The sequence below is a fragment of the Panthera onca genome, chromosome B1 (genome assembly GCF_046562875.1).
Source record: "Panthera onca isolate mPanOnc1 chromosome B1, mPanOnc1 haplotype 2, whole genome shotgun sequence".
Taxonomy (NCBI): domain Eukaryota; kingdom Metazoa; phylum Chordata; class Mammalia; order Carnivora; family Felidae; genus Panthera; species Panthera onca.
Window position 1 is genome coordinate 34669910 of NC_138342.1, and position 15376 is coordinate 34685285.

Sequence of the window (15376 nt, forward strand, 5' to 3'; positions counted from 1 at the left end):
TGAAACGCACAGGGGACGTAGATGCGGATATAACTGCCACCATAAGTGCTTCTGAGGATCTCTTTGAATGGGGAGATGTTCATTATGGCCACCCTTGACGTCATGGTGGTGTCTAGGGTTTGGTCCATGTGCTCCTATCAGTTTTTTTTGTTGTTGTTGCTTGTTTGTTTGTTCTTCTGGTGAATACCTTCAGGGAACTGAAGGAACTTTGGCTTTTACTATGAGTGAGATGAGGAGGTATTGAGGGGTTTTAAGTGGAGTAGTGACATGATCCAACTTTATGGGATTCCTCTGGCTGCTCTATTGAGAATAGATGGAAGGGAGGCAAGGTAGAAGCACTGAAGCCAGGTAAGGGACTTATCCAGGTATAAGATGGTGGTGGCTCGGAGTAGGTGGTAGCATGGAAGCAGTGAGAAGTGGTTGGATTCGCGATAAGTTTTGAAGGGAAAATCAACAGAATTTGTTGGTGGGTGTGATTGGTATGAAAGGTAAGGGTCAAGCATTGCTAAGCTGAACAACTGCAAGGATGAAGCTGCAAGGATTAATTGATCAGATGGGTGAGGATCAGCAGCGCGGGGAGAGCAGGATTTAGGGGAAATGATAAAGTGCTCTTGACATTTCAAGTTGCTCTTCCACTGCTAGTCCTGGGATGCTCCTGAACCTGGATTCTCTCACCACCCACTCCATGTCCCAGGTCTCCCTTTCAGGTTCTCTTTAAGAACTTTACTAGATCTTTCCATCCTGCTCTGTGTCCTTGGAAAATCATAAGGAGCTCATGGCTTGGCCAGCGCCTTGTCTGAGAGGTTATTGAGAGTCCTTAGTCAGTTGAAATCCAGGTGGGAAGGTTAGTGAAGAGTGTGGGTGGTTATTGTTCCCTTACCTTGCTCACAGATTGTTGGTAATGGTGGTTGAATCTTGGCAGCCATATTGTTTTTTATAGCAATGGCTTATGCTGTCATTAAGGGAATAGTAATTAGTCTTTAGAGTTAAAATAAATGTGTGGCATTGTAAACACATGATAAAGATGTTGCTGAGAGGCATTGTTGAGACAGTTCATTCAAAATCCTGATTCCAGTTAAAGGTCCTCCTTTTCTGATTCTGAACTGTTGGCTTACTTTTGTATACTAGTTCAGGGCTTTGTAAATTTTACTTTGCATGTGAATCATGGGGATCTTTTTTGGATGCGGTTCTGATTAAGTAGGTCTTATAGGAATGGGAGGACTGATCGTCTGTATTTCTAATGTTAATTCCAGGTAAAGATGCTGCTGCTACTAGTCTAAGAACCTAACTCTTCAGTGGCATGGTCCTTGTTGAATTTCTGGGGTCTATTCCACTGATGACCCTCCCAACAAAGATCTAGACACCTCTATACTAAATAACGTGGCCCTGGAAGAAAGGGAGACATTAAAGTCAGTGGAGAGCAGTGAGAAGGTTATGCTGGGACCTGTAGACGCAGGAGCAAGGACAGAGGCAAAAGAATAGAGGCAGAAATGATCACCTTCCTCCAAATGCATGGCGTTTGTTCCCATCTCCAGAACTGGCAGTCTAGGAAATTGAATTTAATCAGACTACATCTTGGAGGATGTGGATTAGCAGGCTGACTTGGGACTGTTAAACATATCTACTTGCAATATTTCACTGGCTACATGTCATATACAATATAGTTTTAAATAGTACATGGGCACTTTAGGTGGTCCATGGACCACCAATATTTTCTTACAATCTTAATGGTCCTGTTACTGTCTGTTTATGGTATGAATTTAGATATCTGCTCTCCTCTGCAGTCTGTGAGCCTTCTGCATGCAGTGACCATGTCTCATTTGTATTTCTATCTCTAGGCCCTGCCCGTCATTATGGCTCAATAAATGGAAAGGGGCCTGGGTTATCTTGGCCAGAGATTCTGTAATAGATGTAGGTAAATTCTCTTGGGTTTCATTGTTAGTTAGCACCATTTGTGCTAGAACATAATAATTTTAACAAAAATGTAAAGACCTGGGGGAAAATGTTTTCAAAATTTTCTAATGACTTCTTGGTGAATAGGGGTCAGTTTTATAAATATTAGTGGTGTTTTGAGAATATAAATTAGGATTCAGGAAGAAAATGCTAAAATGTTTAAAGTCTGTGTTTAAAATCTTAGCTTTGTAAAGGACATCTTTCCTATTTATTTCTTTACAAACTGTAAATACAAAATACTTTTTATACATTTTCTCACCATCCCTTAAATAAGAATGAGAAGATATTAACAAAGGACTTCCTTCTTCCTTCTTTCCTTCCTTCCTTTCTCCCTTCCTTCCTTCCTTCCTTCCTTCCTTCCTTCCTCTTTCCTTCAGGCATACATTTTATTGACTTGTGATTTGCCTTTCTAGTGGGATTGGCAATGAGGATGTTTTATAATACAATTTGAACTATGGTTTACAAGAGTTGGGATCACTTAGTTTCCTTAGACTGCTCTTTAAAAAACAAACAATGGGGGCACCTGGGTGGCTCAGTGGGTTAAGTATCTGACTTCAGCTCAGGTCATGATCTGTAGTTTGTGGGTTCAAGCCCCGCCCTGGACTCTGTGCTGACAGCTCGGAGCCTGGAGCCTGCTTCGAATTCTGTGTCTCCCTGTCTCTTTGCCCCTCCCCTGCTTGACTCTCTCTGTTTCTCTCTCAAAAATAAGTAAACATTAAAAAAATAAAAAACAGACATCAAACAAACAATATTGTTTGGATTTTCTGATGATTAGTAGTGTGTATTAATTGTACAACGTTTTAGGAAAATAGGGAAAATTTAAAGAAGAAAATAAAAATCACACCTGCTTTCCACCATGAAGAGGTAACATGTTGGCATATTGTGTGTGTGTGTGTGTGTGTGTGTGTGTATCTATTTTGTAATAATATTCTTGTCTGGTTTTGGAATCAGGTAATGCTGGTCTCATAGAATGAATTGAGAAGTATGCTTTCCTCTTCAGTTGCTTGGAAAAGCTTGTGTAGAATTGCATTATTTTTTTCTTATATAGTTGTTGTAATTTTCCAGGTAAACCTTCTGAGCCTGACGTTTTCTTTTGGGGAAGTTACCTATTTCTTTGTTGAATGAACTTGGTTGATTGTGTCAAGAAATTTCTCTAGTTCATCTAAGTTGGTGAATGTATTAGTATAAATTTATTTGTAATGTTCCCTCTTAATTTTTTTAATTAAAAAATTGTTTTTACATTTATTTATTTTTGAGAGACAGAGAGAGACAGAGGTCAAGTGGGGGAGGGGAAGAGAGAGAAGGAGACACAGAATTCGAAACGGTCTCCAGGCTCCAAGCTGTCAGCACAGAGCCCAGTGCAGGGCTCAAACCCACAAACTGTGAGATTATGACCTGAGCCGAAGTTGGACGCCCAACCAACTAAGCCACCCAGGCACCCCCATTATTCTTTTAATGTCTATAAAATATGTAATGATATCATCTGTGTCATTCCTGTTGTTGGTAAGTTGTGTCTTTCTTTTTTGGCTAAAAACCAAAGGTTGTCGATTTTATTAGCCAAAGATGTATCAATCTGGCTAAAGTTTTCTCAATTTTACTGGTCTCAAGTAAGTAACTTTTCATTTCATTGATTTTTTTCTGTATTGCTTTTTGGTTTTCTGTTTGATTGATTTCAACTGATATAGTTTTTTTCCTTTTTTTTCCTACCTAATTTGGGCTTAATTTGCTTAAGGTAGAAGCAGAATTTATTGATTTGAGATTTTTTTTTTCTGATATAGGTGTTTTGTGCTATACATTTCCCCAAAATACTGCTTTAGTGCCTTTGTCACATTCTGCCATTATAAAATATATTCTAATTTCTTTTTATTTCTTCTTTGATCAATAGGTTTAACATTGTGTCACTTAGTTTAAAATTATTTGGGGATTTTTTTCCTAAGATATTTCTGTTACTAATTTCAAATTTAATTCCACTGTGGCCAGATGACATGCTTTTTTATGAATTGAACTCTTTTAAGTTTGTGGAGACTTGTTTACAGACCCAGAAATTGGTCTATCTCAATACATGTTCACTGTGAACTTAGGAAAAAAAATATGTATTCTGCTACTGTAGGGTGAAGTATTGTTGAAATGTTAATTAAGTAAATTTGGTTGACAGTGTTGTTCAAGTCTTCTATATCCTTACTGATTTTTTGTCTACTGTTCTATCAGTTATGAAAGAGAGAACATTCTTCTGGCTCTAGTTGTGAATTTGTCTATTTCTCTTCACAGACTTTTTTTGGTTTATGTATTTTGAAGTTTTTATTAAATGTAAAAATGTTTAGGATTTTTATGTCTTCCTGATGAGCTAAACCTTGTGTCATTATGAAATGACTTTCTCTGTCCTTGGTATTATTATTTTTTCTAAAATTTTCTTTGATATTAATATCCAGCTTTTTAAAATTAACATTAGCATGTTATTATCTTTTTCTATTCTTCTATCTTTAATCTACTTCTCTCTTTATCTTTAAAGTGCATTTCTCCTAGGCACCACATAGTTCGGTTTTATTTTTTATTTCCAATATGACAATGTCTGTCTTTTAATCGGGGATATTTAGTCCATTTATATTTAATGTACTTATTGATATGGTTAGGTTTAAGTTTATTGTGTTGTTATTTACTTTTTATTCCATATGTTCTGTATTCTCTTTTCCTCTTTTTCTGTCTTTTTTCATTGTTAAGAGTATTTTTTATGATTCCGTTTTATTTCCTTTTTAAGCTTATTAACTGTAACTTTTTATTTTGCTGTTTTAAAGGTTGCTTTAGGGTTTTTAGTATACATATTTACCTGGCATATTCTAGATAGTCAATATATACTTATTGAATGAACAAATGATTGCCCTAGGTGCCTAGGGCAAAGGGCTGCTGAGAGCCAGAGGTATCAAGAATGGTCATCAGTCCTGTGTTGTTAGTCATTCCTTTCCAGCTTTTATTTTCCTCTTTCACACCAAGTTAGTATGGATATTGGCTTTAATATTCCTGTCTTGATGTTTGTCTCTTGAGGATAGGTGTCTGTATCTTCCCCACTACTCCCCCCACCCCCAATAATATTTTAACAAACAGATGTTTTATCCTTAGGTGGTGCTTTCTGCAGGCTTTTTTGAAAGTGTGTGGATTGAGGCTGTGGCCTTGACTTATCATGGCCAAACCCTAAAAGTAACACCCTTATCAGGAAGAACAGACAATTTAAGGAATTGGGTAGGAAAAAGCTTCAAAATAATGGTCTACATTTAGGATTAGCTGATCTCAGCAAACTACACATGGAAAGGAAATTCAGACCTAACAGATTTTCTCCATTCTTGGAATGCCACCAGTTATTTCAAGCCTCTTAAATATTAAAAAAAAAAAAAAATCATTGAAATTCTTGATTAAAAAAGAAAAATTTATGCTCTCTCTCTCCCTCTCTCTTTTTTTTCCAGCAAGTAACCGGCAGAAGTTTTGGTGATAAAGATTTTCGGACAGGGTTAGAAAATGGAATCCTTCTCTGCGAGTAAGTATAGCCTATTGTTCAACTGGTTTTGCTCAAGAAGAATCATCAATACTATTCAGTTCATCTGTAAAGCTTCGTATTTTGTTTTGCATTTTATTCATAGTTTGATTCTGAGATTTTAAAAAATCACTGGGCTAGGCAGTAAACCTAAGTAGGTGAGGAAGTTTTAGTGTATGGTAGGTGGGAAGTGATGGGGACTGTGGCATTTCTAATCAGGTAAAGAAGATGTACCTGGTAGCTGCTACTCAGCTCCAACCAATATTTATAATGTAGGAATCTGAGCCCAGGTAATTGGAAGGATGTGGACCCATTTGTAGTGAAAGTAGCAGCTTTTCTCCCCTGTATCCCCCAAGCAAAAGCAATTTGTACCATGTGAAGCAATGCATCTAATTACTTACAACTTCTTAAAACATGGCAGTTAATGTTCCTCACTGGGCTTGCTCCCCTGACGCATTTTGAATATATTATGCTACTGGCAAATTTCAAATGTGAACAATAACTGCCATGTTTAACTTTTATGGTTTGAACCTGGGTTTTGTCATAAAGCGCGGCTGTGGGGATGGTTTCAAGAACTTGCTGTGAAGTGGTTCTAGACACAAAATAAACTAGAGACTTAACACTTAGAGATGGATGAACATACACTTTAAGGTCTCAAAACTTGAACTTAATAGGCTCTATAATTCAGATACTGATTTTTGTTCCACTGAGGTGAAATGTACACACAGGAAAAACACAGCTCCAGATATACAACCTGATGGATTTTGAGAACTGTGTACATGCATGTAGCCTAAACCCTGATGAAGATATAGGACAGCAAATGCCCTCTTGTCCCCTCCCAATCCATCTCAACCACCTCTAGAAAAACACTGTTCTAATTTCTATCACCATAGCATTTATTTGCCTTATATCTTGAACTTTGTGGATGTGAAATTACATAGAATGCACCTTTATTTTGGCGACTTCCAGAATATTGTTTGGGACCTACCAATGTCGTTGAAAGACTTCCGGTTTTGGAGCCTGAGAACTAGAAATGCAAGTCTTACTGTACCCCTTAGATCATTTAACCTTCTTGAGTCTCAATCTTTTCTTTCTAAGATGGTAATGAAAAGTTACAACTCTTGCTTACTTCATAAACTTTTTATGAATTTCAATGAGATAATGTGGGTGAGGTGCTTTGAAAAATTACATTTGCTATACAAATGTTGATTATTAGGCAGCACTTTTTAACACAGTTCATGCCAGCATTTTTTTCCTGCTCCCCACTGTCCTTTTTTCCTCAAAGAGAAATTAACATGCCCTGATTGCTGTTTCCATTCCTTCCTTCCTGTGGAGCCTCTTCTCTCTTCTCATACTTTACTTCCCTCATTGCCTCTTTTCCCTTTATTAAATCTAAATCTGAGCTCATCTCTTACATAAACCATACTTAGTTTAGCATCTCCCCAGAGATAAACCCAGGCAGACTCCAAACACTTCCCTTGTGTTCTAACACCTGCTTCTCCAATGATTCTGGGCTTAGCCTTCTCCTGATGTTACAGACTAGCCACAATCTGATCTAATTTATGTGCATCATTCTGTCTTAATTCTGTTGAAGTGGGTCTTTGGTACCAATTTTTGTTTAGCTCACATTTGCTTCAAAAACTCTTGTAGGCGTCCATCTCTCCACTATATTCCTGTGAATAAATCTGTGAAGGAGTAGCATTGCTTGCCAGACTTTAGACTGAGAAGGCTCATCTGAAGCTGAAGCTCTGGGTCTGGAGACATTTGCACGCATAGAACTTGCTTCTTACCAGATAAAGATGTTGAGTCAGAGGATGGATTCTGTCATGTGAGCAGTGGCACTATCCATTGGCCTTTCACAAACACATTACTGAATGTTAGAGTTGTTTAGGGGTGGAGGGATGGGGCTTGGGCCTAGGAAATATTATGGTTAGCCAAGATAGAGGCACAGATTATAGCCAGGGGCCTCTTTAAGTTATAAAGGGTTTGGACTGCTGACAGCCAAGAATGACGCTGAGTGAACTGGCCAACACAGAGGCTTGGACAAGTGTTACTGAACGGCCAAAATAAGTGAGTTATTGTCTAGGTCTTCTACACATGGAAGATTAGACCCACTGGCGTATTTGAAGGAGTCTGAGGACCAGGGTCAAGTCTTGGCTTCCTTGTGGGACTCCAGCTGGCAGCTCCAGCAGAGGTTGCTAAGGTGAAATGAACTGCATCAAAAGAGCCAGTAGCATGAGTCTCAGTCAGAGGCTTTGAGGGAAAGCTGGGTCAGCAGCTGGAGAAACCAGATACAAACAGATTTCTAAGTCCAGGACCCACAGAGCAATGAGAAACAAAAGCATGGCCCAAAAGCTGAATGCACTGAAGGTTGGGAGCAATGGAGGAAGATTTTCCCCTCGTCTTTGGTCGGGGCGGGGGCATGGCTAAGTTTTATCCAAGCTGGAGCATACTGGGCTGCTGTAGACTGAGATCAGCAGGTTTGTTTTCTGGGACTTGTATCCAGAGACCCATCTGGCAAGAAGAGGGACTTGGCAAGAATGGCAAGGACCAAAAGGCAGGAAACTCCATTTGGAGGCTCTCAGGAAAGTGTGGGTTCCCAGACAGTGGATCCATACAGGTTTTAAGCACCTGTGTGTGGAGAGTAGAGAAGAATGTGTAAGGCTGTGCCACTCTGTAGAAGCAGAGGGAGTTTCGTGGATGCTGGTGATTCAGGAGTTCTAACTCCAAACCTCCACTCATGTAGCAACGTTTAACAACGTAAGAAGAAATCCCTATAATTTCAGATTTAGAAAACTAGCAATTCAGCTCTTCTGAGACAGGCTTTCATAACATACAGCCCTCTTTTTAAAAATTGTTGGGTTTTTCAACTTTATATTATTCAAAACAGAAGCGCAGTTGGTGTCTTGTAATAGTGTAATGACCCCAGTTGAAAAATACATGAACGGCATCAGTGAATGATTCCTTTTGTTCAGCAAACTCTCGTCTTTTTGTCTGAGTTAGATCAGCTCTAAATGATGGTTGCAACTGGAGAGACATGCTCTTTGTTCACTAAACATTTCCTGAGTTGTTTATGAGACTGAAAAAAAATTCATAGTTCTCATCAAACAGAGGTCACCCTTCTGTGCCTGGGGCCTGATTTCCCTTCTTACCAAACTTTCATGTGGCCTGTAAGAACTATTATCATACCCATTTTACAGAGGAACGAAGAGCGGCACAGAGGATTCAATAACTTGGCTGAGGTTATACAGATAAGAAAGTTTTACATTCAGAAGTCTGATTCCTTAGCTTTTGCTCTAAACGACTGTCCTGTGCCTACAGTTGGGATTTCAGTGGGAGAGAAAAGCAAGAGGTTTGGTTGGAGGTTAGTGATGGTGGCATGGAATTGGTGCCAGAAAACACTGAGCAAGCAGAGGAGGGCAGTGCAGAGGATAACCGCTGGGTCTCAGCATGACGGAGTGTGAAGGAGGACTGCATGGGGTTGGTGGTCTTGGGATGTAAGTATCAAGGGCCTGGTGGTCCTTCTTAAGAAGGCAAGTCCCATGAGAGTGAAAGCATGAGAGAGCGAAGAGGCTAAGGAGGCTCTAGTCTGCAGAAGATGTAGGGATTTCAGCTTTCTTACGTACAGCCGTCAAACCAGATGGAGACAAAGGCAAGGGTGCTGATGTTTACTAAGGACTACAGAGACAAGAGAGAAAAGACTGGCTCCAGGCAGCATATAAGGTGGAAATGGAGTAGTGTCAGAGTCACCCTGGGAGCTTTTTTTGACTTTGCCTGTCAAGTGCAGTACACATGGCTTTGCATAGGCTGCCCCCATATTCAGTAATACTTCGGCATAAATGTATAACTCACGGTAATAGCAAGTACAAACCAGACTCTGCGTGTGCCAAGTAGAATTCTAGTAGATGTGTTTTTGCTATAATCATTTCTCTCTTTCTCTGTTGATTTTGCCAACTGTGTGTACTTGAAGTTTGGAGGTTAAACGATCAAATGATGTGAGTCCTCTGCGGAGCAGTAAATAAAATGGGGTCAAAATGTGGCAAATATATGACTTCAGGGTTTAAAAGGAAGGCTGCAAATAACTATTCCCTAAGGAAGTCCCTCCCAGTACAGTGTTGCTGATGACTGCCGTCTACTTCCCTGTCCCTGGATCAGACTGTTTTGAAATAATTCCAGAAAGGAAAGTTTCTGACTTGGTTTCCTGGCTATGACTTTATTATTTAGATAGAACTCTATGGAATTCTATCTATATCAGGGGTTGGCAAATTATGGCCTTTGGCCTGTTTTTGTACTGGTTTTCTCACTAAGAATGGTTTTTATATTTTAAGAGGGTTGTAAGTAAAATAAGACAAGAGTTGGTATATGGCTCACAGAGCCTAGAGTGTTTACTATCTGATCCTTTACAGAAAGTTTGCCAGCCCATAAGGACTATGGGATAAATTTTGGATGTAATTGTTTACCCACATAAAGTTAAGTGAGTTTGGGCAGTGCAAAAATGCTGTTCAGGTAAATGAAATAACTTTTTAGAAAAGATTTTCTCAGGACTTTTTTTTTTTAAGCTTATTTTGAGAGAGACAGAGACAGCACAAGTAGGGGAGGGGAAGAGAGAGGCGGGGAGATAGAGAATCCCAAGTGCACTCTGCACTGATAAGATGTGGGGCTCAAACCTATGAAACTGAGATCTTGACCTGAGCCTAAACCAAGAACCAGATGCTTTACAGACTGAGCCACCCAGGCGCGCCCCGTTCAGGACCTTTTAGAAGTCCGTCTTCCACCCAACTTTTTATTTTGAAAAATTTCAAACTCATAGAAAAGTTATAAGAATAATATAAGGATTATGCATATAGCCTGCAACTGGATGCAAATGTTCAGGAAAAAAGAGGCGTATGCAGAAAGAGATCAAGTAAGTATGGCAAGATGATAATACAGTTAGCCCTTGAACAACATAGTTTGAATTGTGTGGGTCCACTTACATGAGGATTTTTTTGATAAATACAGTGCAGAACTATAAATGTATTTTCTTTTCCTTATGCTTTTCTTAATAACATTTTCTTTTCCCTAGCTTATTTATTTATTGTAAGAATGCAGTATATAATACATATAACATACAAAATATATGTTAATTGATTGTTTATATTATCAGTAAGGCTTCTGGGCAACATTAGGCTAATAGTAGTTAAGTTTTGGGCAAGCCAAAAGTTATACATCAATTTTCAACTGTGTAGGGGGTAGGTGCCCCTAACCCCCATGTTGTTCAGGGGAACTGAGGTAGCATCTAGTTACGGGGTGTATGCTCTCCTACCTTCTCTGTTTGATTTCTCATCCTCCCTCACCCCTTTTACTTTCTTTTTTGTTACCATCCAAAGATACACAAAGCCAATTCCTGTGCTTTTATGAGATGGTATAGTGGAAAGTGAATGGATCGGGGAACACTTAGGTTGAATCCTGTGCAACTATACTAATAGACCAAAAACAGTCAGAAAATGTGGTTTCATATGGTTCAACCTAGTTAACAGCTCACATCCTCGGTTTGTCTCCTATGTGTCCTCAAGCAAGTTACCTAACCTCTTAGAACCCCAGTTTCCTTAGCTATAAAAACCAGTGTAATTGTACCTAATTAATAGAGTTCTTCTGAGGATTAAATGAATTGATGATATGGATAAATCTCTTTGTTTAGTGCGTGGAACATAGCAGACACTTAAATATTAACTTGTCTCCCTTCATCTATGGAATGAGGAAATCACTACCTCATAAGGTCCCTGAGAGATTCCAGGAAGAGAATACTGTAAAACACTCAGCAGTGTTTGGTGCTCGCTTGGCACTCTGGACCCCTAGCTGTTCTCATTATTATTGTTGGAAATAGGCCCGAAGTCAATTATGAATATAACATTGTCAATGCAACTCTATGTCAAGGGGCACCCATCAGCTCTTTCTCTAGGACAGCCAACAAGCTACAGGATGAACGAACTGGGATTTTCCTTTCCAGCTTCTCTTGCCTAGCCTGTGATCGAAAACTGGGCAAGAAAGTTTGAGTCCCTTACAAACTTGATCATCTGTGAATAATGAGCTTTGGCTGGCAGAAGCTTGAGGCCTAGAGTGATTGTTTTGAAAACAGTAACCTTGACCTCTGTGGTGATGTCATTTCCTCTCACTCTCTCCAGCCTGGTTTCTTTCTCTGGGAAGCTGTTCCAGAATCCTCCAGGGAGAGTGAGTAGGTTCCCATCTGGCTTCTAAGGACCTGTACCACCTCAGGGCTGGCATGTATCACAGTGTTTCTACCTCTTTGTCCCACACCTACTTCCTGTACCAGAGTGAAAGCTTCCTGAAGACCCCTTCTGTTTATCTTTGTATTTCCTTCACTGGACACTGGTCTGGCACATAACATGTCTATTACAGGCACCTGTTGAATAAATTGAGTCCAGTAGTAAGATTGCTATCTAGATTACCTAATCATCAGTGACCTTAACTTTCTCCTAGTCTTAGTTGTCATTGTCAGTATCATCCTCTGTCTCTTTCCCCACCCCTCCGGTCCTCTGCCCTCTTCTTTTTCTCCTTTTTCCTTTTTTCCTCTTTCCTCCTCTGCCTCCCCTCCCCTCCCTTCCTTTCACACACACACACACACACACACACACACACACACACACACACACACTTTTACATAAAGAATAGGGCCATCCCTGAAGTCTAGAGACCAAAGCACAGAAGTATCTACTTTCAGTATAAGAGTTTCTACTACATCCCCATCTTCTTTGGAATTATAGAGGTCAAATTATGGGTTTTGTTCTACAGATGTGTTTTCATGGAATGCAAAGTCTGAATATGTCAGTTTGCAAATAATAAGTGACCAACAGAGAATGTCTTGGTGTATTTTTGTCTCAGTTCTTATGTTGGTGAAATAATTGTCTGAAGATAAGAAATCTGTTGGCAGACACTTGTCTATATTACCACTGATGAATGAGCTGCTTATTCTAAGGAAGGCTTGTCCTGGATCCTTGTCCTGATTTCAGTGTGAGATGTGGTGTGCCACAGATGTGTACTAGCCTTCTAGGACAGGTTAGAAGTTGATGGTGTGACTTTGCATGGAGACACTTTGTCATATGGAGGATTTGTTAGATGTTGGCCATGTTCTGCACAGCCCCAAAGGAGGAACTGAGAGACATGAAAAGGGAATGGAAGGCGTGATTCCTGATCTTCAAGAGTTTTATAATGTTTTGGGGGCTTGAACACACTCACAAAATAGTTAAGTAACAGCGTAAACCAATATGTGAGTAAATGCAAGTGACCAAGATTTAATAAGACATTAGACAAAGGAAGATTGTTATAGTTTGGGAGATAGTTATTGGAGAGATGCTACATCAAGTGAATTTTACTTAATGAGAATAGTCTGAGGGAAAGAGAAAGGCATCCTACACAGAGACAAGGGTAGAAGGCAAGGTTTGGGGTCAGAAAGGAGGATGCTGTGTTTAGTATACATAGAAGAGATCTGCCTGGCAGCAAGGAGGGTTTCTTTTTCTTCATTCAAGTAACATTTTGAAAAGCCCACTTACAAGTGTGGTAAGTTACTAGAAAGTCTAGTATACTCTACAATTAAATCGTGTAACAGGGGTGCCCTGATCAGATCTGGAATCTAAATCCTGACTCCACAAGGGGCATAAACCCCACTTCTCTTGTAGAAGAGACATTAAGGTAGAGATCTGAATGAAGAGTAGAGATTAGCCAGGAAATAAGGAGGGGAGATGGAAGTAGGGAAGAAGCATGTTATAGACTGAAAGAGTAACATGTCTCAGGTCTCTAAGTGTATTAGAGGAATTACAAGGGACTCATTGGGCCAAAATATAGGAAACAGAGGATGATGGTGTGAGATGAGGGTAGATGGAGAGGAGGAAGAGGCAGGGGCAAGATTGCTCAGGGCCTTGGAAGCCATGGAAGGACTTTGGGTTTGACTTCCAGAACAATGGAAATAAGAAGAATGCTGAAGAAATCACAGGACTTAGTAAGGTAAAGGATATAGATAAGTGAAAGAAATGACTACAAAATAACTAGTGTTTCAGTTATTAATGGCAAGCAGAGTAGGGCCCCTGATGCACACTGAAGAGGATCCTTTATTTGTTGGGAGAGGTCATGATTTCAGTTTGGGCAAGGTGAGTTTTGGATATAGAAGGCCCACCTAGGGGACAGTCCGGTGGACTGTTGGGGACAGGGGCCTGGAGCTTAGAGATGAAGCGATGCCTTTCACTTTCTCAAATATGATTTGCCAGCCATTGTTGGACATCAGGGCCAAGCTGTGATTTGTGACAGTCTCTCTGCAGAAAAGATCACATCAAGAAAGAATAGCAGAACAAGGTCTCCGTTTGAGGAAGCTCACCACCGGATCAGGGACAAGAGAAAGAGAAGCTCACAAAGGGGGATCAGAGAGATGAGAGGAAACCCAGGAAAGTATGTCTTGGAAACCAAGGAGACTAAGAAGACTTTTAAGAGGCTGGTGGTCACCTGTATTACATGGCCCCAGCAGAGGTCAGCTTGCACAAGACCTAAGAAAAGGTCTGCCTTACTGGTAGAGGGAGGCACTGGAGACCTTTGTCAATTAATAGCTGTCTCTGAGAACTGCCAGACCAGTGATCATGATTCCACATTGGTTGTAAGTCTGGCTCATTCTGTTACATCATTTCAGTAGGCTCTTGGTAGAGTCCTTATCTAATGTAAACTACATATGCAATATTTTCCTCAGCTATTAAAAAAGAAAAGAGGTTCATCTGGCCTAATGTCTTCTTTGTAGAGCGACTATATAATATAGTTTGTCATTCAATTGAGATGGTTTTGAGAGTAAAAGGGGGTGTCGACTGGCCAAGACACTAGAACGACAAATGAAATCTGAGCCTGTCCTCAGCAAACGGGGTTGTGTGTGGTCGGCCCGGTCGTTGGCGACTCCAGACTGATGCCTTCTAATCACCACTGCTTTGATCAGTATCTGCAAACCCAACCCTTATTTAATCCTCACAGCAGCCCTGGCAGGTGAACAATCTGGGTGAGCTCTTCCCGCCTCCCTTTGTAATGATGAGATGGAGACCCAGGATGGTAGAGCGCAGTATGTCTTCGCACGCTTTGTCTGGAGCTCTTTCGCTAACCCAGATGCTCACTCAAATCTCAGCAAGCTTGGGTCCTTTTGCCTTTACTGATTTTGACCTTAGCAGGCTGGTAAGAATTTGATAGGCCTTCTGTGTAGGGTTCTCCTTTGTCTTTCGACCATATCACAGTTGGCTTCGCTGACTTGGCCAGTCTCCCACTCTTTGGCACCAAGACTCATTAAGCTTTTAAGTTCAAGTGAGGACGTTTCAACCCACTCTTTTTTTTTTTTAAGTTCTCCAGTGAAAAGCTGCTTTTTGTTTGAAGATTGGCCTGGCTTAGGTGGGGACTTAAGCAAGAACTGAGTATCCCAACAGCCTTCTGTTAGGAAAGATGAAAACAGATGAAAACCATAGCAGGAGAATCTGTAGGATTCATAATGAGCATAATGGACTCCCAGTGTTGTCTTTTTCCTTCTTTCGTTCTCATGAAATAAACAGCCCTTGGTTCCTACTCAAAAGAGGGACTCTTAGCGCAGTGTGTGTGTGGGGGGGGGGGGGTTACTGTCCCCATTCAAACTGTGCCTTGGCATCAATTACAGGAGTCTGCTGGATGGGGGAGGGGGGAACGTGTGTGCATTTGAAACATTCTCAAGCTTATCCATCTTTGCAAATATTTTGTCCGTTAAAATTATATAATCCTGGTCGCAACTTCTTTTTTCTTAATACACAGCTTTACATGACCTAGACTCAGTAGGGAAATTATACACTTGTCTTTATGCTGCCACAAAACGTGTTTGAAACTTAATTGGTACAGTTATCATTCAGGAACCATTCC

The 15376-nt window shown here is 40.3% G+C and overlaps 1 protein-coding gene across 8 annotated transcripts in view; it reads left to right on the plus strand.

Annotated features, from left to right (window-relative positions):
- LIMCH1 (LIM and calponin homology domains 1) overlaps positions 1 to 15376 on the plus strand; it is a 327502-nt gene that overhangs the window by 121935 nt on the left and 190191 nt on the right. For all 8 annotated transcript variants that reach the window (XM_060655154.3, XM_060655155.3, XM_060655156.3 and 5 more), the window contains exon 2: positions 5409 to 5479. In XM_060655154.3, the coding sequence (XP_060511137.3) occupies positions 5409 to 5479 (71 nt within the window). The remainder of the gene's footprint in view (positions 1 to 5408; positions 5480 to 15376) is intronic.